Raw genomic sequence first — 26,390 nt, forward strand, 5'->3', positions numbered from 1 at the left:
GAGGCCAAAGGCCTGACCCATCCCCCGCCCCTGGGCTTGGAGTGACAGCTGTCAGTCCCGTCCCCCCCCCGGGTGTCAGGAGCTAGGGTGTGGTTTGTGAGAGTGGGGGAGAAGCCAGGAGTCCTGGTTCCCCCCGTCCTCTAACCACCATCCCCCACTCCCCTCCCAGAGCCGGGGAGAGAACCCAGGAGTCCGGGCTCCCAGCCCTCTGGGCAGGGAGTGGGGGCTGGTGGGTTAGAGCAGGGGGGGCTTGGAGCCAGGACTCCTTGGTTCTCTCCCCGTCTCTGGGAGGGGAGTGGGGGCTGGTGGTTAGAGCAGGGGGGGCTTGGATCCAGGACTCCTGGGTTCTCTCCCCGGCTCTGGGAGGGAAGTGGGGGCTGGTGGGTTAGAGCAGGGGGGGCTGGGAGCGAGGACTCCTGGGTTCTCTCCCCAGCTCTGGGAGGGGAGTGGGGGCTGGTGGTTAGAGCAGGGGGGGCTGGGAGCCAGGACTCCTGGTTCTCTCCCCGTCTCTGGGAGGGGAGTGGGGGCTGGTGGGTTAGAGCAGGGGGGGCTGGGAGCCAGGACTCCTGGGTTCTCTCCCTGGCTCTGGGAGGGGAGTGGGGGCTGGTGGGTTAGAGCAGGGGGGATGGGAGCCAGGACTCCTGGGTTCTCTGCCCCAGTCGGGTGGGGGCGGGGTGGGGCCGAGTGCCATGCAGGGTGTGGCAGGGCCGAGCTCGGCACATGGCCAGCGGGCTCCCCGACATCTCTCTGGCATGGGTGCTTTGTTCCCAGCTCTTGGGCCATGTGAAAACACAACCCCGACGAGCTGCCGAGAAGCCTCTGGAACAAACACCTGTCCGGCTTCTGAGGACTTCCGCTGGGCTGGGCTGGCAGGGGCTGCGGGTCGGGAGTGAGCGGCACCGGCAGAGCTGGGGCTGGGCGGCGGGGCAAGGAATATAGATCTTAAAATCATCGGACTCCTGGGTTCTCTCCCCGGCTCTGGGACGGCAGTGGGGGCTGGTGGGTTGGAGCAGGGGAGCTGGGAGCCAGGACTCCTGGGTTCACTCTCAGGCCCTGGTTCAGATGACCTGGAAGGCTACACGTAGGCCGGGGCTGGGGGTCCCCGCAGGGGCAGATGTTCGTCCGTCCCCGCCCTGGGGAGCGTCTCCGACCCGGGGTTCGGGCTGCGGAGGCGTCGGGCTGCCTGGAGAAGCCGCAGGGACCAAGCGCTTCATTTTCCATCATGTCCAGGCGGGAGGAAGCCGCTAACAATGGGGACCTGATTGTCTGCGAGACTCTGACGCTGTCCAGCGGCTCCAGGCGTCTGTCTCACCGGCCGGGTGCGTGAGCCCTCGCCCGGCGCTGAGACGCAGCCACCTCTGGGGCGGGGTGGCCCGTTATACAGGGACGCCTCGCCCGGCGCTGAGATGCAGCCACCTCTGGGGCGGGGCGGAGGGCTGGTGGGACAGAGCCGTGCGTAACAGCTTAGGACAGGATGGGAAATTCCCGCCGGGATATTTCGAGAGGTGGAACAGAACCTACCAAGTCGGAATGGCACGGATGGGGAGAGCGACCCCTAGAAACGCCCCCCATCCAGCTCCCCACAGCCCCACGTGGGGGTCGCTCTGAGCATTTGGGGAGGCAGGGACCCATCACCGCAGCTTGGATGGTGTAGTACCCCCTGGACACTGCTCCCCCAGCTCGGGGAGAACCCAGGAGTCCTGGCTCCGAACCCCCCCTGCTCTGACCCACCAGCCCCCACTCCCCTCCCAGAACGGGGGAGAGAACCCAGGAGTTCTGGCTCCCAGTCCCCCCTGCTCCAACCCACCAGAGCCCCCTCCCCTCCCAGAGCCGGGGAGAGAACCCAGGAGTCCTGGCTCCCAGCCCCCGTTGCTCTAACCCACCAGCCCCCACTCCCCTCCCAGAGCCGGGGAGAGAACCCAGGAGTCCTGGCTCCCAGCCCCCCCTGCTCTGACCCACCAGCCCCCACTCCCCTCCCAGAGCCGGGGAGAGAACCCAGGAGTCCTGGCTCCCAGCCCCCCCTGCTCTAACCCACCAGCCCCCCCTCCCCTCCCAGAGCCGGGGAGAGAACCCAGGAATCCTGGCTGGGCTGAGCCCCCGTGAAGCTCGTCTCATGCGTGGGGTGGGGGCCAGGGGAGGCCGTGGCAGGACCCCCCCAGCGGCTGCAGGCGCTGTCCCGCGCTGGGCCCGGGCCAAGGATAACAGCGGGTGATACGTGCTGGGCTGCAGGGAGCGAGGCCGCGGGGCTGCCAGGGCCATCGACCCCGGAGCTGTCGGCAAACAGAGCCGGGCCCCGGCGCCAGAGCCGGTCATTCATCAACCGGGGGGCAGCGGGGCAAAGGGCAGAGAGGGCAAGCGCCGGCCCTGCCTGGGCCCCCCCAGCCCAGCCCCCCTGATCCCCACTCTGCCCACGATCCAGCACCGGACAGGGAGCCCACGGCCCCACATGGGCTGCCAAGATCAGCCTGGAGAGACGGGCAGAGCCCGCGCCAGGTGTGACTGGCACGCGCAGCCAGCGCCCGGGGGGGTCGGGCTGGGAGCCAGGACGCCTGGGTTCTCTGCCCGGCTCTGGGAGGGGAGTGCGGGGCTGGTGGGTTAGAGCAGGGGGGGCACGGAGCTAGGACTCCTGGGTTCTCTCCCCGGCTCTGGGAGGGGAGTGGGGGCTGCTGGGTTAGAGCAGGGGGGGGCACGGAGCTAGGACTCCTGGGTTCTCTCCCCGGCTCTGGGAAGGGAGTGGGGGCTGGTGGGTCAGAGCAGGGGGGGCTGGGAGCCGGGACTCCTGGGTTCTGTGCTCAGATCTGTCACTGTATCTAGATTGTTACTCTGGGAATTTCTACCTCATTGCCCGAGTCTGGGGGGTTTTACACAGGGACCCCTCGCTCGGCGCTGAGATGCGCCCACCTCTGGGGCAGGGCGGCCGATTAGAGAGAGCTGCTGTCAGGACACCCCGCTTTATACCCCGCCGCGGGGGATGTGGGTTCAGAGGCTCGTTTCATGTGGTTAGGAAGGGCCCGGCCCGCCCCCCCGGCAATTGCTAGAGCCACCAGCCTCTAGGAGGGACAGGCCCCTCCCCCATTCCCGGCCCCCCTGAGCCAGCCAGTCCCCGCGCTGGGGCTGTGTGGGAACTGGCGCCCCCTAGAGGGGACAGGCCCCTGCCCCATTTCCTGCCCCCCTCAGCAAGCCAGTGCCCCCCAAGTGATGTCACACGGGGGCCCATGGGACAAGTCCATGCTGACCGAGCCGCTGGTCACTTTTATTGTTCAATCCAACAGATGGAGGCCATGAGCCAGGTTCCGGCAAGGACGGGGGGGGGCCCTTTCCCCAGCCCCCCATCACCCCAAAGTCAGAATCCCACCCCCCCATCTGCGTCCCCTCGGGCTCCAGCGTCCAATTCGGGGAGGTGTTCAGTCTTCGTTGGGTGTGGGGAGGAGAGGAGCGGATGGGTGGGCAGTGGTCCAGAAAGGGGTTAAAGGTCCAAGTCCCGTCCCCCCCCATATAAACATAGCCAGACAGGTGTGCTTGGGGGTGGCTCTGTGCCAGTGGAGGGGATCCGGGGGGTCAGCTCTGTGCCAGTGGGGGCAGGCTCCGGGGGTGTCTACGTGCCACGGCTCTGTCCTGGGGCGCCAAAGCAGGCTCCGTACCAGGGGACCAGGGTCCAGGGACTGGCTCCGTGCTGGGACAGGTGTTTCTGGGAACAGGCTCCATGCTGGGGGGCCAGGCTCCAGGGACCGGCTCCGTGCTCGGGGACCAAGCTCTGGGGACCGGCTCCGCGCTGGGACAGGGGTGTCCGGGGCCAGGCTCCCTCAGGGCGGGGGCGCAGCCCGGCACACCCGGATGTGGATGGCAGAGTTGTTGCGGGCCCGGGCGAGGGGCGGGCGCCCGTCCTCGTCGCCCTGGGGCTCCAGCCCATCGGCCAGCGGCACGGTGGAAGTGTTGGCGGCGAGCCGCAGGGCGCCGGCGCCGCCCGCCTGGAGCTGCAGGGCGATGTTGATGGCCCGGTTGATGGCCAGGCCCAGCCCGTGGATGCAGATCTCGGCGCAGCCGCCGCCGGGGCCCAGCAGCTTCTGGCACCGGCTCAGCTGCGCCTTGAAATCCGTCTGCATGTTGACGTAGACGTCGCCCGGGCGCCGCGGCAGGCGGGGGGGGCAGGGCGGCGCCGCAGGGCCAGCTCCGCCGCGGGGGGCGCCGGCTCCGCCATGGGTCTGGGGGGGGGGAGAGAGGGGGGAGTCCAGGGCCGCCTGCCCCCCACGGTCCCCCGAATCCGGCCTCCCGGGCGCCTGAGCCACCGCCCCTCTCAGCTGCCCCCACCTCCCCCTGCTCCCGACGTCCCCCAGCCCCCCCCGGAACATCACCAGCCCCCCTGGACCCCCCCTCCAGCCCCCCGGAACATCACCAGCCCCCCATGGACCTCCCTCCAGCCCCCCCGGACCCCCCTCCAGCCCCCCAGAACATCACCAGCCCCCCATGGACCTCCCTCCAGCCCCCCAGAACATCACCAGCCCCCCCAGACCTCCCTCCAGCCCCCCAGAACATCACCAGCCCCCCATGGACCTCCCTCCAGCCCCCCAGAACATCACCAGCCCCCCCAGACCTCCCTCCAGCCCCCCAGAACATCACCAGCCCCCCTCCTCCAGCCCCCCCAGAACATCACCAGCCCCCCCAGACCTCCCTCCAGCCCCCCCAGACCTCCCTCCAGCCCCCCCAGAACATCACCAGCCCCCCCAGACCTCCCTCCAGCCCCCCCAGAACATCACCAGCCCCCCCCCCCGGACTCCCCTCCAGGCCAATCATCCCCCTGCCCCCCAATCACCCACCCCCACCCAGAGTCCCCTCCCTTAGCCCCACGAGGCCCCCCTCCCCTCCTGCCCCCAACTCCCCCCCTTACCCCACAGCGCTCCGAAGGACACCCCGCCCCCACCGAGGATCCCCTTGTGACCCCGCTCCCCGGCCCCGCACTCACCTCCCCGTGTCCCCAGCGCAGGCCGAGCCGCCGCTTCCGCTTCCGACTCCGCCCCCGCCCGGAGCGCGCATGCAACGTTAATACAACCCGCCGAGAGCGCGCGTGGAACGTTCATGCAACTTCCCCCGCCCCGCCCGGAGCGCGCGTGGAACGTTCATACAACTTCCCCCGCTCCGCCCGGAGCGCGCGTGGAACGTTCATACAGCCCGCCCGGAGCGCGCATGGAACGTTCATACAACCCGCCTGGAGCGCGCGTGGATGGGTTATGGGGACGGGGCCCCACGGGAGGGTTAGGCAAGATGGGGGTCCCCGGAGGAAGGAGGAGCTAAGGGAGAATGTGCGGAGGGGGGGAGCCTGGGGGTTAGGGAGGGATGGGGGGGCCCCGGAGGGAGCAGAGGGGGAGGAGTCCAGGGGTTAGGGGGAGATGGGGGGCCCTGGAGGCAGTAGGGTGAGCTAAGGGGAGAGATGGGGCCCTGGGGGGTTACAGGAGAATGGGGGAGCCTGGGGGGTTAGAGGGAGATGGGGGCAAGGGAGGTTAGGGGGAGAAGACTGGGGAAATTGGGGGGCTACTGGGAAGAGGGGGGCCCAGAAGAGGGGGAGCCCCAGGGGTTGGGGTCCCAGCAGGTTGAGGGGAGATGGGCCACAGGGAGGTTGAGGGGGAGGGGGAAATGGGGCTGGGGGCAGGAGAAAGGGGACCTGGGGGAAAAGGTCAGTAAGGGAACGAAGCCCCTGCCCCACGGGTCCCTCCCTGGACTATTCCAGCCCCCAGCCCCAGGCAGTGTCTGTCTGTCCCCCGCCCACCCCGAATTCCAGGGCTGAGGAGGGGCCTTGACATTCTTTCCATCCTATAGAGTGTGTGTGTGGGGGGGCACTTTCCAGTTTCCACACCCCCGCAAGGACAGAGACACCTGGAAGTTTCATGCCCAGTTTATTTTTCCACCTGTTGGGGATGCCTTCGCTCCCGGGAGTCAAAGTTCGCCTTGGACCCAGCCCAGCCCTTCACCTACCCCCCCCCCCCATGTTAATCCATAACCCAGAGCCGGGGAGAGAACCCAGGAGTCCTGGCTCCCAGCCCCCCCTTCTCTAACCCACCAGCCCCCACTCCCCTCCCAGAGCTGGGGAGAGAACCCAGGAGTCCTGGCTCCCAGCCCCCGCCTGGTATCTGGTGCCCCAGGGAGAGGTGTCTCCCACAGGCTCCGGACATCTGGGGGCCCTTCCCCTGGGTTTGTTGTCACAACAGCAGGGTGGGGACTGGGGAGGGGGACGCCCTGAAGCTTTGCAAAGCCCAGGCACGAGCCCCTAACTCCCCCACCCCCGCCTCGCTCCCCGGAGCAGAGCCGCCAGTGCCCGGCCCTCGGGCCAGATCGGAGCCGGTAGCCTTGGCAGAGAATCTGCCTCTGTCTCTCCGTCCCCAGGCCAACAGACGTTGGTCCAAGAAAAGATCTTATCTCACCCCGGGGACCCACCTGGCTACAGTGACACTGCACGTCCCTAGACACAGGTGTCTAGCCATCCATTGCCACCCCCACCCTGTGATCTATCCGTCCCCATCCACCCCATCTATCTATCTATCTATCTATCCCCATCCACCCCCCTCTATCTATCTCTCTCTCTATCTATCTATCCCCATCCACCCCATCTCTCTCTCTCTCTCTCTCTCTCTCTCTCTCTCTCTCTCTATCCCCATCCACCCCCTCTATCTATCTATCTATCTATCTATCTATCTATCTATCTATCTATCCCCATCCACCACATCTATCTATCTATCTATCTATCTATCTATCTATCTATCTATCTATCTATCTATCTATCTATCCCCATCCACCCCCTCTATCTATCTATCCATCTATCTATATCCACCCCCTCTATCTATCTATCTATATCCACCCCCTCTATCTATCTATCTATCTATCTATCTATCTATCTATCTATCTATCCCCAACCCTGTTCCCCCCCCTCTCCCCCCACACCCATCCCCCATCTATCTACCTGTCTACCTGTCTGTCTGGCCCCACACCCACCCTCTAATCTCCCCACACTCTCTCTTTCTGCCTGCCCCCGCCCCCCGCCTGTCTTTGCCCGGCCCAGACCGGTGTCCCTGGCTCCAGGCAGCTGGTTCCGCTCCCCCCAGGGTGGGGCAGGGCTGATGGGGGCTATAAACCCTAGGGAGAGGGGATGGGGGCCAGCCAGTGGAGCCAGGCAGGGCCATGGGGCTGTGCAACTCAAGGAAGGGGGAGCCCAAGGAGGGAGTTGGGGGGCCGGGGCCCCAGGGGCAGCAGCTGGACAGTGAGCTGCTCGGGGAGACGTACCAGAAGCTGTTCGGCAGAGACCAGCGGCCGAGGGGGCGCAAGGCTGTGCAAAGAGTGATACAGGCGCTGAAACGTAAGGGGGCTGCGGGTCGGGAGTGAGGGGCACCGGCAGAGCTGGGGGGGGCTGTGGGTCGGGAGTGAGGGGCACCGGCAGGGCTGGGCTAGCAGGGGCTGTGGGTTGGGAGTGAGGGGCACCGGCAGGGCTGGGGGAAGGGGGAGCCCAGGGCTCCGGGCCGGGAGGGAATCACATTGTTACAGTCTGTGTTTGGGGTATAAACAGGGCTGGTTGTTCATGGACAGGGCCTGGGATTCAGGCTGGGGCCGGTTGGGGTTTGGGTTCCCTTCACCTCCCCCCCCACCCCCCGGTCCTCTCATCACACGGTGAGCGTGTGACACGAACACGGATCGGCCCCGGGGTCAAGGACAGCAGCTGCCTCAAGGATTTTCCGCACCTGGACATGACTGGGGGGGGGGGGGGGGCAGGGAGAGGGAGGGGATCCCGCAGCAAGTGGGCTGCGGGTCGGGAGTGAGGGGCACCGGCTGGGCTGGGGGGGCAGGGCTGGGCTGGCAGGGGCTGCGGGTCGGGAGTGAGGGGCACCGGCTGGGCTGGGGGGGGCAGGGCCGGGCTAGCAGGGGGCTGCGGGTCGGGAGTGAGGGGCACCGGCAGAGCTGGGGGGGGGGCAGGGCTGGGCTGGCAGGGGCTGCGGGTCGGGAGTGAGGGGCACTGGCAGAGCTGGGGGGCAGGGCCGGGCTAGCAGGGGCTGCGGGTCGGGAGTGAGGGGCACCGGCAGAGCTGGGGGGGGCAGGGCTGGGCTAGCAGGGGCTGCGGGTCGGGAGTGAGGGGCCCCGGCAGAGCTGGGGGGGGCAGGGCCGGGCTAGCAGGGGACTGCGGGTCGGGAGTGAGGGGCACCGGCAGAGCTGGGGCGGGGGGGGGCTGGGCTGGCAGGGGCTGCGGGTCGGGAGTGAGGGGCACCGGCAGAGCTGGGGCGGGGGGCTGGGCTGGCAGGGGCTGTGGGTCGGGATTGAGGGGCACCCTCCGTCCGTCTCTCTTGCAGCGCTGGGTCTGTCCGTCCGCTCCCAGATCCTGAAGCTGGGCGAGGATTGGATCTTCCTCTTCCTCTTGGGCATCTGCATGGCGACCATCAGCTTCGGCCTCGACGTCATCATCTCCAAGTTCCAGCGAGGTGCCCCCACAACCCCCCGATCCCCAGCCCCCCCGATCCCCAGTCTCCCTCCCCCCAGGGTCCCAGAGCCCTGGGAATTGCTGGCAGGGGCAGCCCAAGGGAGACAGGATTTGAGGTCCCCTGTGAGACGCTAAACGCCCCGCTGCATTTGCCCCCCCCAGTCACGCCCCCCCACCCCAGATCCCCAGCCCTCCATAGAACCCCACATACGGCGCCGGTCCAAGGGGGGACGCAGGGGGCGGGATCCCTGCCCTAACCCCCCCTGTCGCCCCCCAGCCAACCTGTGGGTGTACGACGCGCTGGAGGGGTACCGGGCCCTGCAGTATTTCTCCTGGGTCCTCTACCACACGGGGCTCATGATGGTCTCGGCCGGAGTCGCCAAATACATCTCGCCGCAGGCTGCAGGTAGGGCCCGGGTCCCCCTACCCCGCCACAGCCCCGAGATCCTGGGGGAAGGGGGATTTGGGGGGCTGTGAACGTGGGATCCCCCATCTCCTGGGCTGTGGGGGTCTGGGAACATGGGGTTCCCAATCCCCAGGGCCGTGGGGGGATGTAAACGCGGGATCCCCCATCCCCGGGCCGTGGGGGGCTGGGAACTTGGGGTCCTTGGGGCCGTGGGGTGTGTGACTGCGGGGTCCCCCATCCCAGGGCTGTGGGGGGCTCTCACGCGTCCCCCCTCCCAGGCTCCGGGATCCCCGAGCTGAAGGTGACGCTCCGGGGAGTCGTGCTGAGCGAGTTCTTCACCCTGCGAACTGGCCTGGCCAAGCTGGTCGGGGTGATCTGCACCCTGGGAGCAGGCAGCACCATCTTCCTGGGCAAAGTGGTGAGTGGGGGGGTCCTTTGGGAGGGGCTGGGGGTCAGAGGCTGGGGGTATTTGGGGGAGTTGGGGGGATTAGGTCTCTGGGGATGGGGGATTGAGGGGGCGGAGATCTGGGAGGTGGGTGTTTTAGGGGGATCTGGGGGATGGGGAGTGTGCGTGGAGGTGGGGAGCTGGGGGTCAGGGTCTGGGGGTATTTGGGGGGCTGGGATCTCTGGGTTGGGTCATTGGGGGGGTAGGGATCTGGGAGGTGGGGGCTGGGTGTGTTAGGGGGATCTGGAGGGCTGGGGATCAGGGAGATCTGGGGGGATCTGGGGGGCTGGGGATTGGGGGATCTGGGGTGATCGGGGGGGCTGGGGATCTGGGGGGAGTTGGGCAGATCGGGGGGGCTGGGGATTGGGGGGGATCTGGGGTGGCCGCGGTGACCCCGGCTCTCTCCCCAGGGCCCCTTCGTTCACATGGCCACGATCCTGGCCACCCAGCTTGCCGCGTGATGGTTCGAGTCGCTGGGACCAAGGAGGTGAGTCTGGGGGTGTCCCCAGCCCCCCCAACTCCCCCTGGCCCCTCCCCCTCCCCGGTCCCGCCCCCACCCCGAGCTGCCCCTGCCCCCCCCCGAACTTCCCCTGGCCCCTCCCCCTCCCCGGCCCCTCCCCCACCTCCGAGCTGTCCCCGCCCCCCCCGAACTTCCCCTGCGCCCCCCCGAACTTCCCCTGGCCCCTCCCCCACTCCCGAGCTGCCCCCTCCTCCTCTCCAGCCCCCAAACTGCCCCAATCCCCACCCCGGCCCCCAGCACCCCCCCACCGCTCACCCCCAGATCTCTGCCCCCCAGAACCCGGCCCGCAAGTACGAGATGTTGGTGGCTGGGGCGGCCGTGGGGGTGGCCTGCTGCTTCGTGGCCCCGTGGGGGGTGAGTGACCCCAAAGCGCTCGCGGGGCCAGGGGGAGGGGCAGAGAAAGGGGGGGTGGGGAGGGAGACGGTTCGGGGGGCACCGCAGGGGGGGGAAGGGGATCGGGGGGGCTGGTTCCCGGCGCCCCCCACGCCGCCCAGGGGTGCTGTTCTCCCCAGAGATGACTGGGGGCAGATGGTGGTTGGGGGGGCACAGGGGGAGGTCTGGGGAGTGCACGGGGGGACCCGGGGGCATGGGGGGAGGACGGGGGTGCATGGGGGGGACCCGGGGGCAGGTCTGGGGTGCATGGGGAATCGGGGGGCGCAGGTGGAGATCTGGGGGTGCATGGGGGACCCGGGGGCATGGGGAACCCGGGGGCATGGGGGGAGGACGGGGGTGCATGGGGGGGACCTCGGGGCACATGGGGAGGACTGGGGATGCATGATGGGCCCGTGGGTGGTCGGTGTGGGGCACGTGGGGGGCTCAGGGGAGGGGGGCCCGAGGAGGGCGTGTGGGGGGCTTGCAGGGGGCCCGGTTCCCGGCTGATTCCCCCGCCCCCCAGGGGTGCTGTTCTCCGTGGAGGCGACCGGGACGCACTTCGCGCTGCGCGATTACTGGCGCGGCTTCTTCTCCGCCACCTGCGCCGCCCTCACCTTCCGGCTGCTGCCCCTGCTACCACGGCGAGAGCGGTACGGGGGGCCGGGAGCGCTGGGGGAGAGGGCTGGGGGGCTGGGAAATGGGGGATGGGGAAGGGGAGATCTGGGGGAGAGGGTTGGGGGGCTGGGAAATGGGGGATGGGGAGGGGGAGATCTGGGGGGAGAGGGTTGGGGGGCTGGGGAAATGGGGTGCAGGGGAGGGGCAGTGGGGGGAGATCTGGGGGGAGAGGGTTGTGGGGGGCTGGAGATATGGGGTGCAGGGGAGGGGGCAGTGGGGGAGATATGGGGTTAGAGGGTTTGGGGGGGCTGGAGAAATGGGGGGTGCAGGGGAGGGCAGTGGGGGGAGATCTGGAGTGAGAGGGTTGGGGGGGCTGGGGAAATGGGGGATGGGGAGGGGGAGATCTGGAGTGAGAGGGTTGGGGGGGCTGGGGAAATGGGGTGCAGGGAGGGGCAGTGGGGGGAGATCTGGAGTGAGAGGGTTGGGGGGCTGGGGAAATGGGGGATGGGGAGGGGGAGATCTGGGGGGAGAGGGTTGGGGGGCTGGAGAAATGGGGGATGGGGAGATCTGGAGTGAGAGGGTTGGGGGGGCTGGGGAAATGGGGTGCAGGGGAGGGGCAGTGGGGGGAGATCTGGGGGCAGAGGGTTGTGGGGGGCTGGAGAAATGGGGGATGGGGAGGGGGAGAGCTGGAGTAAGAGGGTTTTGGGGGGCTGGGAAAATGGGGTGCAGGGGAGGGGCAGTGGGGGGAGATCTGGAGTGAGAGGGTTGTGGAGGGCTGGAGAAATGGGGGATGGGGAGGGGGAGATCTGGGGGGAGAGGGTTGGGGGGGCTGGGGAAATGGGGGTGCAGGGGAGGGCAGTGGGGGGAGATCTGGGGGCAGAGGGTTGGGGGGGCTGGAGAAATGGGGGATGGGGAGGGGGAGATCTGGGGGGAGAGGGTTGGGGGGCTGGGGAAATGGGGTGCAGGGGAGGGCAGTGGGGGGAGATCTGGGGGCAGGGGGTTGTGGAGGGCTGGAGAAATGGGGGATGGGAGGGGGAGATATGGGGTTAGAGGGTTTGGGGGGGCTGGAGAAATGGGGGCTGGGGAGGGGGAGAGCTGGAGTGAGAGGGTTGGGGGGGCTGGGGAAATGGGGTGCAGGGGAGGGGCAGTGGGGGGAGATCTGGGGGGAGAGGGTTGGGGGGGCTGGGGAAATGGGGTGCAGGGGAGGGCAGTGGGGGGAGATCTGGGGGCAGAGGGTTGGGGGGGCTGGAGAAATGGGGGATGGGGAGGGGGAGATCTGGGGGAGAGGGTTTGGGGGGGCTGGGGAAATGGGGTGCAAGGGGAGGGCAGTGGGGGAGATCTGGAGTGAGAGGGTTGGGGGGGCTGGGGAAATGGGGTGCAGGGGAGGGGCAGTGGGGGGAGATCTGGGGGCAGAGGGTTGGGGGGGCTGGAGAAATGGGGGATGGGGAGGGGGAGATCTGGGGGGAGAGGGTTTGGGGGGGCTGGGGAAATGGGGTGCAGGGGAGGGCAGTGGGGGGAGATCTGGAGTGAGAGGGTTGGGGGGGCTGGGGAAATGGGGGATGAGGGCAGGGGGCAGTGGGGGAGATCTGGGGTCAGAGGGTTGGGGGGCTGGAGATATGGGGGATGGGGAGGGGAGATCTGGGGGCAGAAGGGTTGGGGGGGCTGGGGAAATGGGGGATGGGGAGGGGAGATCTGGGGGGAGAGGGTTGGGGGGGCTGGGAATGGGGTGCAGGGGAGGGCAGTGGGGGGAGATCTGGGGCAGAGGGTTGGGGGGGGCTGGAGATATGGGGGATGGGGAGGGGGAGATCTGGGGCAGAGGGTTGGGGGGGCTGGGGAAATGGGGTGCAGGGGAGGGCAGTGGGGGGAGATCTGGGGGGAGAGGGTTGGGGGGCTGGGAAATGGGGTGCAGGGGAGGGCAGTGGGGGAGATCTGGGGGCCAGAGGGTTGGGGGGCTGGGGAAATGGGGGATGGGGAGGGGGAGATCTGGGGGGAGAGGGTTGGGGGGCTGGGGAAATGGGGTGCAGGGGAGGGCAGTGGGGGGAGATCTGGGGGCAGAGGGTTGGGGGGGCTGGAGATATGGGGGATGGGGAGGGGGAGATCTGGAGTAAGAGGGTTTTGGGGGGCTGGGGAAATGGGGTGCAGGGGAGGGCAGTGGGGGGAGATCTGGGGGGAGAGGGTTGGGGGGCTGGGAAATGGGGTGCAGGGGAGGGCAGTGGGGGGAGATCTGGGGGCAGAGGGTTGGGGGGGCTGGGGAAATGGGGGATGGGGAGGGGGAGATCTGGGGGGAGAGGGTTGTGGGGGGCTGGGGAAATGGGGTGCAGGGGAGGGCAGTGGGGGGAGATCTGGAGTAAGAGGGTTTTGGGGGGCTGGGGAAATGGGGTGCAGGGGAGGGCAGTGGGGGGAGATCTGGGGGGAGAGGGTTGGGGGGGGCTGAGGAAATGGGGGATGAGGACAGGGGGCAGTGTGGGGGAGATATGGGGTTAGAGGGTTGTGGGGGGCTGGGGAAATGGGGTGCAGGGCGAGGGCAGTGGGGGGAGATCTGGGGGCAGAGGGTTGGGGGGGCTGGGGAAATGGGGGATGGGGAGGGCAGTGGGGGGAGATCTGGGGGCAGAGGGTTGGGGGGGCTGGGGAAATGGGGATGGGGAGGGGCAGTGGGGGGAGATCTGGGGGCAGAGGGTTGGGGGGCTGGGGAAATGGGGTGCAGGGGAGGGCAGTGGGGGGAGATCTGGGGGCAGAGGGTTGGGGGGGCTGGGGAAATGGGGGATGGGGAGGGGCAGTGGGGGGAGATCTGGGGGCAGAGGGTTGGGGGGCTGGGGAAATGGGGATGAGGGCAGAGGGCAGGGGGAGATCTGGGGGCAGAGGGTTGGGGGGGCTGGGGAAATGGGGGATGGGGAGGGGCAGTGGGGGGAGATCTGGGGGCAGAGGGTTGGGGGGCTGGGGAAATGGGGTGCAGGGGAGGGCAGTGGGGGGAGATCTGGGGGCAGAGGGTTGGGGGGGCTGGGGAAATGGGGTGCAGGGGAGGGCAGTGGGGGGAGATCTGGGGGCAGAGGGTTGGGGGGGTGGGAAATGGGGGATGAGGGCAGGCCCCGCATCGCAGGGCTTTAGGGGCTGAGGGCCGGGCGGGGAAGATGGGGGACCCGGCCCCCCAGACTAACCGTCCCCCCCTGGTGCCTCCCAGAGACGGTGGCCGTTCTCTTCAGCACCAGCTGGCGCGTCGAGTTCCCCTTCGACCTGCCCGAGCTGCTCTCGTTCGCCCTGCTGGGGTGAGTGGGGGGACCCCGAGATCCCCCGCCTGCTGGCTCCGCCCCCGCCGGCCAGGCTCCGCCCCCGCCTGCTAGCTCCGCCCCAGCCCAGGTAGCCGGGGATAGGCAGAGGGCTGGGAGCCAGGACTCCTGGGTTCTCTCCCCGGCTCTGGGAGGGGAGTCGGGGGCTGGTGGGTTAGAGCCGGGGGGGCTGGGAGCCAGGACTCCTGGGTTCTCTCCCCGGCTCTGGGAGGCGAGTGGGGGCTGGCGGTTAGAGCAGGGTGGGTGGGAGCCAGGACTCCTGGGTTCTCTCCCCGGCTGTGGGAGGCGAGTGGGGGCTGGCGGTTAGAGCAGGTGGGGCTGGGAGCCAGGACTCCTGGGTTCTCTCCCCGGCTCTGGGAGGGGAGTGGAGGCTGGTGGGTCAGAGCAGGGGGCCTGGGAGCCAGGACTCCTGGGTTCTCTCCCCGGCTGTGGGAGGCGAGTGGGGGCTGGCGGTTAGAGCAGGGGGGGCTGGGAGCCAGGACTCCTGGGTTCTCTCCCCGGCTCTGGGAGGGGAGTGGAGGCTGGTGGGTCAGAGCAGGGGGGGTTGGGAGCCAGGACTCCTGGGTTCTCTCCCCGGCTGTGGGAGGCGAGTGGGGGCTGGCGGTTAGAGCAGGGGGGGCTGGGAGCCAGGACTCCTGGGTTCTCTCCCCGGCTCTGGGAGGGGGGTGTCGTGGGTGAGGGCGGGGCCCGGACTCCTGGGTTCTCTCCCGGCTCTGGGAGGGGGGTGTCGTGGGTGGGAGTGGGGCCCGGACTCCTGGGTTCTCTCCCAGCTCTGGGAGGGGGGTGTCGTGGTTGGGGGTGGGGCCCGGACGCCTGGGTTTGCCTGACGCTGTCCCCGCAGGGCACTGTGTGGGGCTCTCTGCTGCGTCTACCTCTTCTGCCACCGCAACCTGCTGCTGGCCCTGCAGAACCGGCCACTGCCCCGGCGCCTGCTGGGCCGCAAGTGAGTGACCCCCCCGGACCCTCCAAAGCCTGCCCTGGCTCCTGCCCCCCGGGGCCCTCCCCGGCGCCCTCCATTGGGCGGCCCAGAGCCGGCAGCCTGGCCTCAACCCTCGGAGACCCCTGCCCCGCTGGCGGGGGGCACCCTGAGCCCCCCACGGCACCCCCCAGATCCCCGCCCCCCACGCTCAAGCCTCCTGAAGACCAGAGCTCCCTCTGCCCCCCCCCCCCCGGTCCCTAGTCGGACCTGCTGGGCCCCCGGCCCTTACAGACCCACTGGCTTGACCCCCACCCCTGGCTCCTCTGGCTCACCCCCCAGCCCCCCAGAGCCCCCAGCCCCCCATCTCCCCCCCAGCCCCCCAGAGCCCCCCATCTCCCCCAGCCCCCCATCTCCCCCAGAGCCTCCCCAGAGTCCCCCGCCTCCCCCCAGTCCTCCGTCTCCCCCAGAGCCCCCCCAGAGTCCCCCGCCTCCCCCAGCCCCCCATCTCCCCCCCAGAGTCCCCTGCCTCCCCCAGCCCCCCATCTCTCCCCCAGCCCCCCCAAAGCCAGGCCCCCCATCTCACCCTGTCTCCCCCAGAGCCCCCCTCCCCCAGCCCCCCCATCTCCCAGTGCCAGGCCCCTCCCCAGCCCTCCATCTCCCCTTACTCCCCCTTCGCCCCCCCCTTCAGTTACCATCTCCCCCATTTTCTCCCCCCCCCCCCGGCAGCAAAATCCTCCATGCTGGGCTGGTCTCCCTGGTGCTGGCAAGCGTCACCTTCCCCCACGGGCTGGGGCAGTACCTGGGGGCGCGGGTGAGTCCCCCCTCCCCTCCCCCGCCCCCCGGCAGGATCCCCCCGGCCGGGATCTCCCCCACTTCCCCATCTCCCCCCCCTCCCCTCCCCCCGGCCAGGATCCCCCCCGCCACTTCCCCATCTCACACCCCCCGCCCCCCGGCTCAGGATCCCGCCTCCCCTCCCCTCTGTTGTACTTAAAGTACTGCACAGGATCTTTTCGGGGGAATAAGGCAAAACGCCACATTTATTAGTAATACATGTATTCATTAACACTGTATCATATGCATATGATATCTATATATAGTACACTCACACACACATACACACACAAGCACACTCCGTCTTCTTGTTGTTACCAACTAGCTGCTCCCTTAACTGCACTGGCCAGGTGAGTTAGATGGGGAGGGGTGGAGCCGGGCTTCTGCCGATCCGGATCAATGCTCCATGTTGACAAGACGAGACCCGGGGTCCTGTGCGAGACACCTCACTTTTATAGCAGCTTCCCTCTCCTGCAAATCTGCACCAGCTCCAAACTCTGCGTCTGTGTCCGTTGGTCCTTTGTGCTGCTTGTCTCTGGGTGTTGTCCCACTGCTGCAAAGAGGGTGTTTCCAAAAGAAGGTGCTGGCTCCTAACCCCCGAGGCCGTCAGTATGTCTGCTTGTCTTTATGCATCAGAGGGGCAGCCGTGTTAGTCTGGATCTGTAAAAGCAGCAAAGAGTCCTGTGGCACCTTATAGACTAACAGACGTATTGGAGCATGAGCTTTCGTGGGGTGAATACCCACTTCGTCGGATGCATGTAGTGGAAATTTCCAGAGGCAGGTATAAATATGCAAGCAAGAGTGAGTCAGGCTAGAGATAACGAGGTTAGTTCAATCAGGGAGGGTGAGGTGCTCTGCTAGCAGTTGAGGTGTGAACACCAAGGGAGGAGAAACTGCTTCTGTAGTTGGATAGCCATTCACAGTCTTTGTTTAATCCTGATCTGATGGTGTCAAATTTGCAAATGAACTGGAGCTCAGCAGTTTCTCTTTGGAGTCTGGTCCTGAAGTTTTTTGCTGTAAGATGGCTACCTTTACATCTGCTATTGTGTGGCCAGGGAGGTTGAAGTGTTCTCCTACAGGTTTTTGTATATTGCCATTCCTGATATCTGACTTGTGTCCATTTATCCTCTTGCGTAGTGACTGTCCAGTTTGGCCAATGTACATAGCAGAGGGGCATTGCTGGCACATGATGGCATATATAACATTGGTGGACGTGCAGGTGAATGAACCGGTGATGGTGTAGCTGATCTGGTTAGGTCCTGTGGATGGTGTTGCTGGTGTAGATATGTGGGCAGAGTTGGCATCGAGGTTTGTTGCATGGATTGGTTCCTGAGTTAGAGTTGTTATGGTGCGGTGTGGAGTTACTGGTGAGAATATGCTTAAGGTTGGCGGGTTTGTCTGTGGGCGAGGACTGGCCTAGCCTCCCAAGGTCTGTGAAAGAGTTCGAGGGGTATCATTGTCCAGGATGGGTTGTAGATCACTGATGATGCGTTGGAGAGGTTTAAGCTGAGGACTGTAGGTGATGGCCAGTGGAGTTCTGTTGGTTTCTTTTTTGGGCTTGTCTTGCAGCAGGAGGCTTCTGGGTACACGTCTGGCTCTGTTGATCTGTTTCCTTATTGCCTCATGCGGTTATCGTAGTTTTGAGAATGCTTGGTGAAGATTTTGTAGGCGTTGGTCTCTATCTGAGGGGTTGGAGCAGATGCGATTGTACCTCAGTGCTTGGCTGTAGACGATGGATCGTGTGGTGTGTCCGGGGTGGAAGCTGGAGGCATGAAGGTAGGCGTAGCGGGTTGGTGGGTTTTCGGTATAGGATGGTGTTAACGTGGCCATCGCTTATTTGTACGGTGGTGTCTAGGAAGTGGACCTCCCGTGTAGATTGGTCCAGGCTGAGGTTGACGGTGGGGTGGAAGCTGTTGAAATCGTGGTGGAATTCTTCTAGGGTCTCCTTCCCATGGGTCCAGATGATGAAGATGTCATCAATGTAGCGTAGGTAGAGAAGGGGCGTGAGTGGACGAGAGCTGAGGAAGCGTTGTTCCAGGTCAGCCATAAAGATGTTGGCATATTGTGGGGCCATGCGGGTGCCCATAGCGGTGCACTGGTCTGGAGGTATATATTGTCACCAAATTTGAAATAATTGTGCGTGAGGATAAAGTCACAGAGCTCAGCAGCCAGTTGTGCTGTGGCATCATCAGGGATACTGTTCCTGACAGCTTGTATTCCATCTGTGTGTGGGATGTTTGTGTAGAGAGCCTCTACATCCATGGTGGCTAGGATGGTGTTTCCTGGGAGGTCACCAATGCATTGTAGTTTTCTCAGGAAATCTGTGGTGTCACGAAGATAGCTGGGAGTGCTGGTGGCGTAGCGTCTGAGTAGGGAGTCCACATATCCAGACAGTCCTTCAGTGAGAGTGCCAATGCCCGAGATGATGGAGCGTCCAGGGTTTCTGGGTTTGTGGATCTTGGGTAGTAGATAGAATAACCCCGGTCGGGGCTCTAAGGGTATGTTGATTTGTCCTGGTGTTAGTGTAGGGAGTGTCCTGAGTAGATGGTGCAGTTTCTAAGGGTAGGCCTACACTTACCCGGTAGTTCGGCAGCGAGCGATCGAACTTCTGGGTTCGACTTATCGCGTCTTGTCTGGACGCGATAAGTCGAACCCGGAAGTGCTCGCCGTCGACTGCGGTACTCCTTCTTGGCGAGAGGAGTACCGCGGAGTCGACGGGGGAGCCTGCCTGCCGCGTGTGGACCGAGGTAAGATCGAACTAAGGTACTTCGAACTTCAGCTACGTTATTCACGTAGCTGAAGTTGTGTACCTTAGTTCGAATTGGGGGGTTAGTGTAGACCTGCCCTTAGTGTATTCCTCAGTGGGATCTGAGGAAAGTGGCCTGTAGAATTTGGTATTGGAGAGTTGTCTGGCAGCCTCCTTCTGGTAGTCAGACCTGTTCATGATGACAACAGCACCTCCTTTATCAGCCTCTTTGATGATAATGTCAGGGTTGTCTCTGAGGCTGTGGATGGCATTGCATTCTGCACGACTTAGGTTATGAGGCAAGCGATGTTGTTTTTCCACAATTTCTGCCCGTGCACGTCGGCGGAAGCATTCTATGTATAGGTCTAGACTGTCATTTCGACCCCCAGGAGGAGTCCATGTGCTTCCTGTGCTGTTGGTGGGAGGGTATCTGTGTATCAGTGCGCTGTTCAGTGTTATCCTGAAAGTATTCTTTGAGTCGGAGGCGGCGAAAGTAGGCTTCCAGATCACCGCAGAACTGTATCATGTTTGTGGGGGTGCTGGGGCAGAAAGAGAGTCCCCGAGATAGGACAGACTCTTCTGCCGGGCTGAGTGTAGCTGGATAAATTGACGATATTGCTGGGTGAGTTAGGGGTACCGCTGTTGTGGCCCCATGTGGCAGGTAGGAGTTTAGACAGCTTACGGTCCTTTCTCCTGTGTAGAGCGGTGAAGTGTGGAATGTAGATCTCCTGCCTGGTTTTAGCGAAGTCCGTTTGTGTGGAGGGCTGGTTGTTTATGAGAGGCGCCAGGTTGGAGAGCTCCTTTCTGATGTTCTCCTGTTTGCTGTATAGGATGCTGAGCGGGTGGTTCCTCCGTTTCTTTGATAGAGTGAGCCCACTTGATTGTCCTTGGCTCCGGCTCCCAGCCCCCTCCACCGGCTGAGGCTGTCTGGAGGTGCTGCTTCCCCGCCTGGCTCATCCACCCCTCCGTCATTCAACGCGGCAATTGATTGAGAGGGAGGGGGATCTTGTTCTACTCCAGCAAAAAGACATTTTTCTTCTCTCTTATTCTATCCTTAGGGGCTATAACATTATACCAAGGGCCATGCAAAGTGTCTACATGAGGCTTTGATACAAAGGGATCCTGGCCGGGGTGAGCTGCGGGAGGGGAGGGGAGGGGAGGGGGGATCCCGGCCGGGATTCCCCCCACTTCCCCATCTCACCCCCCCTTCCCTCCCCTCCCCTGGCCATGATCCCCCCTCCCCTCGCCTCCCCTCCCCCGCCCCCCCCGGCCGGGATCCCCCCCCCACTTCCCCGTCTCCCCCCCCTCCCCCCCCCCCACTTCCCCACCTCCCCCCCAACCCCCCCATCTGGATCCCCCCGTCTGGGAGCCCCCCCCCGCTTCCCTGTCTCATCCCCCCCCCGGCCGGGATCCCCCCCCACTTCCCCATCTCACCCCCCCTTGCTCTGTGTTCCCCTCCCAAGCTGACCATGAAGGAGCTGCTGGAGACTTTCTTCAACAACTGCACCTGGGGGCGGGCGGAGCTGGGGGGGCTGAACGCCACCCCGCCAGCCCCCCCACCCCTCCTACGCGGATCCCTGGCTCCAGTGGACCCACCCCCGCCTCTCCTCCTCAGCTTCTTCCTGCTCGCCAAGGTGGGGGGGCCGGGGGGGTGCAGCTGGTGTCTGGCGCCCGCTGCTGGCTGCCGGGCCCTGGCGGGGGGACCAGGTGTCGGGGAGGTGAGGGGGGGCCGGAGAGAGGGGGCTGTTTCATTCGCTCATCCCTCCTCCCCAGTTCTTCATGCTGCTCCTCGCCACCACCATGGTCGTCCCCGCCGGCTACTTCCTGCCCGTCTTCGTCTACGGTGAGAACCCAGGCGTCGGGCTCCCAGTGTCCCCCCCCCCCCCCCGCTCTAACCCACCAGCCCCCACTTCCCTGCTAGAGCCGGGGAGAGACCCCAGGCGTCCGGGCTCCCAGCCCCCCCCCCCCGCTCTAACCCACCAGCCCCCACTTCCCTGATAGAGCCGGGGAGAGAACCCAGGCGTCCGGGCTCCCAGCCCCCCCCCCCCACTCTAACCCACCAGCCCCCACTCCCCTCCCAGAGCCGGGGAGAGAACCCAGGAGTCCTGGCTCCCAGCCCCTGGCCATATCCCGGGATGGGCTTGGGGGGTCTGGCCGGGGTCTCCGTCTAACCCCGGGGGGGGGGGGCTCTCTGTCCACAGGTGCGGGGCTGGGCCGGCTCTATGGGGAGATCATGGCCAAGGTTTTTCCCGAGGGGATCGTCTCCGATGGGACCCGTATCGCCATCGGCCCCGCGGCCTACGCCCTGGCCGGTACGAGCCACTGTGGGGGGCATCGGGGGGCTCGGCGGGGACCGGGGGGGCTCGGCAGGCGGGGTGACGAAGTGGGCCTGTCTGCTCTCGGCTCCCCACGGTTTCCCGGAGGAACCCCGACTGTGCAGTTTTATCCCACGGCTGCCACCAGTTGTCACAGGGTCCCCAGGGAGATGCTCTGGAACTGCTCCCTGCAAAGCCAGTCAGGACTCGGGGGGCATTCCCACTTTGTCGTAGGAGGCCGGGGGGCTCGGCGGGGGGGCGTTACGGCTCCGAGGGACTTACCCCTCCGTCCCCTCCCCCCAGGCGCGGCAGCCTACTCGGGCGCGGTGACCCACACGCTGTCGACGGCACTGCTGGTGTTCGAGCTGACCGGGCAGATGTCCCACGTCCTGCCCGTGCTCATCGCGGTGCTGGTGGCCAACGGGCTGAGCCAGCGGCTCCAGGCCTCCTTCTTTGACGGCATCATCATCGCTAAGCAGCTGCCCTACCTCCCCAAGCTGGGCGTGGGGCAGAGCGGGTGCGCCCCGGACGATGGGGTCCCGCCCAAGACGGGGGGACAGGAAGCCAGGATGCCTGGGTTCTCTCCCCGGCTCCGGGGAGGGGAGGGGGGACTGGTGGGTCAGAGCAGGGGGGGCTGGGAGCGAGGACTCCTGGTTTCTCTCCCCGGCTCTGGGAGGGGAGGGGGGGACTGGTGGGTCAGAGCAGGGGGGGCTGGGAGCCAGGACTCCTGGGTTCTCTCCCGGCTCTGGGAGGGGAGTGGGGGCTGGTGGGTTAGAGCAAGGGGGCTGGGAGCCAGGACTCCTGGGTTCTCTCCCCGGCTCTGGGAGGGGAGTGGGGGCTGGTGGGTTAGAGTTGGGGGGCTGGAAGCCAGGACTCCTGGGTTCTCTCTCCGGCTTTAACCCTCCCCCCCACCTCACACCAGGGCCCATGACATCTACGCGGAGGATTTCATGGTCACGGACCTCAAATACCTGCCCCCGGGGCTGCAGGTTCAAGGACGTGCGGGGTCCTGCTGAAGGCCTCCAGCCTCAAACAGTTCCCCCTGGTGGATTCCCAAGGTCAGTGTGGCCCCCCTGAGCCAGCCAGTCCCCGCCCTGGGGCCGGGTGGGAGCCAGTGCCCCCTACAGGGGACAGGCCGCTGCCCCATTCCCCGCCCCCCTGAGCCAGCCAGTCCCCGCCCTGGGGCCGGGTGGGAGCCGGCGCCCCCTACAGGGGACAGGCCGCTGCCCCATTCCCCGCCCCCCTGAGCCAGCCAGTGCCCCGCCCTGGGGGCCGGGTGGGAGCCGGCGCCCCCTAGAGGAGACAGGCCCCTGCCCCATTCCCTGCCCCCCTGAGCCAGCCAGTCCCCGCCCTGGGGCCGGGTGGGAGCCGGCGCCCCCTAGAGGGGACAGGCCCCTGCCCCATTCCCCGCCCCCCGAGCCAGCCAGTGCCTGCCCTGGGGCTGGGTGGGAGCCGGCGCCCCCTAGAGGGGACAGGCCCCTGCCCCATTCCCCGCCCCCCTGAGCCAGCCAGTCCCCGCCCTGGGGCTGGGTGGGAGCCGGCGCCCCCTAGAGGGGACAGGTCCCTGCCCCATTCCCCGCCCCCCGAGCCAGCCAGTGCCTGCCCTGGGGCTGGGTGGGAGCCGGCGCCCCCCTAGAGGGGACAGGTCCCTGCCCCATTAACCCCCCCGTCTTGTTTGCAGGAGTCCAGGATCTTGCTGGGCTCCATCCGGAGGAAGCATCTGGCCAAGCTGCTGTCTGAGCAGCTGAGCACGGAGAAGCGATTCCAGTATCTGCTCAGCCAGTCCGAGGCGAACAGCCCCACCCAACCCGAGTCTCATCTGCCGCCCGCCCCAGAGGTGGGCGCATCTCAGCGCTGGGCGAGGGGTCCCTATGTAACCAGCCGCCCCGCCCCAGAGGTGGCTGCATCTCAGCGCTGGGCGAGGGGTCCCCGGGTCACCAGCCGCCCCGCCCCAGAGGTGGGCGCATCTCAGCACCGGGCGAGGGGTCCCCGGGTAACCGGCCGCCCCCCCCCAGAGGTGGCTCATCTCAGTGCCAGGCGAGGGGCCGGGGGGTTGACTTGGTGACTTTCCCTTGCAGCTGCTGGGGGAAGACGGAGCTCCGGGGACCCCAGAGGAGAAACCAGGTGAGCAGGACGGGGGCGTTATGGGGCGGGGGGCACATGGAGTCTGGGGGGGACGGTCTGGGATGGCGGGGGAGCGTGAGAGGCTGGGGGGGGGCGCGATCTGACTTGCCCCCACCCCGTGTGTCTCTCTCTTTCCCAGAAGCGCCGAAGGTTTCTGCTGAGCCGGGCGACTGGGAGACATCCAAGGAGGAGGTGCCGGGGGCAGGGGTGGCGGGGAGGGGGGCCCCCGTTTGGGAGGGTGCAGTGGGGGCTGGGAGGATGCATTGATGGGGGGCTGGAGGGGAGCAGGGGGACCCATTGGTGGAGGCATGTGGCTGGGAGTGGGGGTCAGGGAAGGGGAGGTCCATGGATTGTGGCGGGGGGGACTGGGGGACCCCCCAATGGTGATGCTGCGGGAGCTGATCTGTGCCCCCCCCCCTTCCCCAGGAGCGAGGCACCCAGCTGTCTGTCAAGATGAAGGACGTGCGTCACTTGGTATGTCAGGGCTAGGTGCCCGGGTGGGGGGGCCGTGACCCCCCCAGCCATCCCCCAGTCTGCAGGGCGATTGAAGGGGCCGGGGGGTGTCTCCAATCTCCCCCATATGGGGGGCGGCGGCCCCAGGCTATTGGGGTTCAGAGTGGCCCCCCCTCCAGACTATCGAGGGTCAGACTGGGAGGCAGCTTCCCATCCCATGTCCTTGTTGGGGTGTTCCCAGAATGCTTTGCGCCAGCTGCTTGGCATGAGCTGATGCAAAGGACTCTGGGAGGAACCCTGAGGGCGGGAGCAGAGCAGGGCGGATATTTCCCAGGATGCTTTGCGCCAGCTGCTTGGCGGGGGCTGGCCCTTAGGATTCTGGGAGGGACCCCCGGGGAGGGGGCCAGAGCAGGGCGGATATTTCCCAGGATGCTTTGCGCCTGCTGCCTGGTGGGGGCTGGCGCCGATGACTCTAGGAGGACCCAAGCCGGGTGGATCTTTCCCAGGATGCTTTGCTCCGGCTGCAGGTGGAGGACTGGGAGTGCCAGCAGCTGCAGGAGCCGGTCCGGCTGGAGGAGCTGCCCATTGACCCGGCCCCCTACCGCCTGCTGGAGAAGGAGACCCTCTACCAGGTGGGTGCCTCGGGGTGCGGGGGGGGTCCCCCCATATCGCTCGTTCGCCCTTCGCTCTGCCTTCCCAGCATGCTTTGCATGCCGGCGGCGGGCGCAAAGGATGCTGGGAGGTAGCTGCAGGGGAGCTTCTTCCCAGCATGCTTTGCAGCCAGCGCAGGGCCGGAGGTGGCGCAAGGGATTCTGGGACCCGGGAATCTCCTGCCAGGACCCGAGTCTGGGTGCCACCTCTGGACTGGCTGGGCGGGCTTGAGCAGACCTCTGATTGGCATGAATTTGCATATGCAAATAGGGCCATTGCTGGCATCAGCAGCACACTCGGGGCAGAGCAATTAGGTAAAATGACGTCTGCAAATCTGCCAGCCGCTCATTTGCATTCGCTTGGGGGTAATTCCTTCTTCATGTTGATAGAGATTTGCATATGCAATTAAGGGGTTTGGGTAAATTTGCATGGGCAATTAGAGTGCGAGGCGTTGGCACATCAGTTTGCATGTGCAATTAGGGGCAGAGGGGCTGGTAGGGTAATTTGCATATAGAATTAGCGCGGGAGGAGTTGCAGATGAATTTGAATATGCAATTAGCCCGACCTGCTCATTTGCAGCCCGGGTTTGCATATGTTTGCATATGCAATGTGGTAACAAGACCTTTGCACCTCAATTAGCGGCTGCAATGGGGTGGGGCTCATTTGCATATCATTATGGTCCATGTCCCGCCCCCCCCACTCCTGGGTGCCCTCCATGGCCATGTCCCGACCCCTGAGCCCCAACCCTGATTCTGAGCCGCTCCCCCCAATATCCGCCCCCCTTGGTTTGACGTCTGCCCCCCCGTTTCTCTGCCCCCCCCCCACACACAGTGCTACGACCTTTTCAACTTGCTGGGCCTGCGGACGGCCTATGTCACCAATGTGGGCCGGCTGGTCGGGGTGGTGAGCCTCCGAGAGGTAGGGTGGGGGGGAGATGGGGCGCATGGGGGGGCGTGGGATGGGGTGCACAGGTCATCAAGCAGATCAGAGGGGTCACGGGGTCGGGGGGCAGGGAGCTCGTGGGGTCATGCCGGGGATCAGGGGGGTCATGCCGGGAATCGGGGGGGGGGTCAGGGAAGACATGGGGGTCACAGTGGCGTCAGAGAGGGCGTGTGGGGAGATCCTGGGGGATCTGGGGTCAGGGAGGATGTAGGGGTCACAGGGGGAGCATTGGGGTTCAGGGAAGTTGAGGAAGGAGGCGGGGGCAGCAGGTGGGGGTCGCGGATCAAATTGGGGGCGGGCGGGCTCAGAGATTTGGGGGCGGGGGTGTTCCTCACGCGCTATCTCTGCCCCCCCCACACAGCTCAAAGCCGCGGTGGAGGGGTCGGTCAAGGGCACCTTCGTCAGGCGCCAGCCCCACAACGGGGGGCAACGCGAGGGGGACCCAGACCCCAACGGAGCCTCGGCCTAGCAGGGATCGGAGCATCCGGCCTCCCCCCAAACCCGGATCGTGAGGGGGGGCAGGGGAGAGAAAGCCCCCCCCAGTGCCCCGTCTTTTCTCTCTCACCCCCCGCGTCCCAGCTCCAATACCCCCCCAGTGACCCCTAAATTATTAACCCCGTTTTCTGGAGCTGCCCCCCCTGAACCCTCCCAATCACCCAGTAAAAAACGGGTTACATTTTGTGTCTGTGTTTTTTATTCCCCTCTCCCATTTTTCTAGGGGGCTGGTGGGTTAGAGCAGGGGGGGCTGGGAGCCAGGACGCCTGGGTTCTCTCCCCGGCTCTGGGAGGGGAGTGGGGGCTGGTGGGTTAGAGCAGGGGGGGCTGGGAGCCAGGACGCTTGGGTTCTCTCCTGGCTCTGGGAGGGGAGTGGGGGCTGGTGGTTAGAGCAGGGGGTGGTGGGAGCCAGGACGCCTGGGTTCTCTCCTGGCTCTGGGAGGGGAGTGGGGGCTGGTGGGTTAGAGCAGGGGGTGGTGGGAGCCAGGATGCCTGGGTTCTCTCCTGGCTCTGGGAGGGGAGTGGGGGCTGATGGGTTAGAGCAGGGGGGGCTGGGAGCCAGGACGCTTGGGTTCTCTCCCCGGCTCTGGGAAGGGAGTGGGGGCTGGTGGTTAGAGCAGGGGGGCTGGGAGCCAGGACTCCTGGGTTCTCTCCCCGGCTCTGGGAGGGGAGTGGGGGCTGGTGGGTTAGAGCAGGGGGGGCTGGGAGCCAGGACTCCTGGGTTCTCTCCCCAGCTCTGGGAGGGGAGTGGGGGCTGGTGGGTTAGAGCAGGGGGGCTGGGAGCCAGGACTCCTGGGTTCTCTCCCCGGCTCTGGGAGGGG

At 66.2% G+C, this 26,390-nt stretch overlaps 1 protein-coding gene and 1 pseudogene across 1 annotated transcript; one reads left to right on the forward strand and one right to left on the reverse strand.

Annotated features, from left to right (window-relative positions):
• Nucleotides 1-3,803: 3,803 nt before the first annotated feature.
• On the reverse strand, nucleotides 3,804-4,198 carry POP7 (POP7 homolog, ribonuclease P/MRP subunit). The gene is given in 2 exon segments (XM_065417397.1): nucleotides 3,804-4,148; nucleotides 4,151-4,198. Coding segments are annotated over 2 exon segments (393 nt in total).
• A 2,969-nt stretch (nucleotides 4,199-7,167) lies between these two features.
• On the forward strand, nucleotides 7,168-25,544 carry LOC135889481 (chloride channel protein ClC-Kb-like; annotated as a pseudogene).
• Nucleotides 25,545-26,390: the final 846 nt, after the last annotated feature.

The sequence above is a fragment of the Emys orbicularis genome, chromosome 15 (genome assembly GCF_028017835.1).
Source record: "Emys orbicularis isolate rEmyOrb1 chromosome 15, rEmyOrb1.hap1, whole genome shotgun sequence".
NCBI classification, from domain to species: domain Eukaryota; kingdom Metazoa; phylum Chordata; order Testudines; family Emydidae; genus Emys; species Emys orbicularis.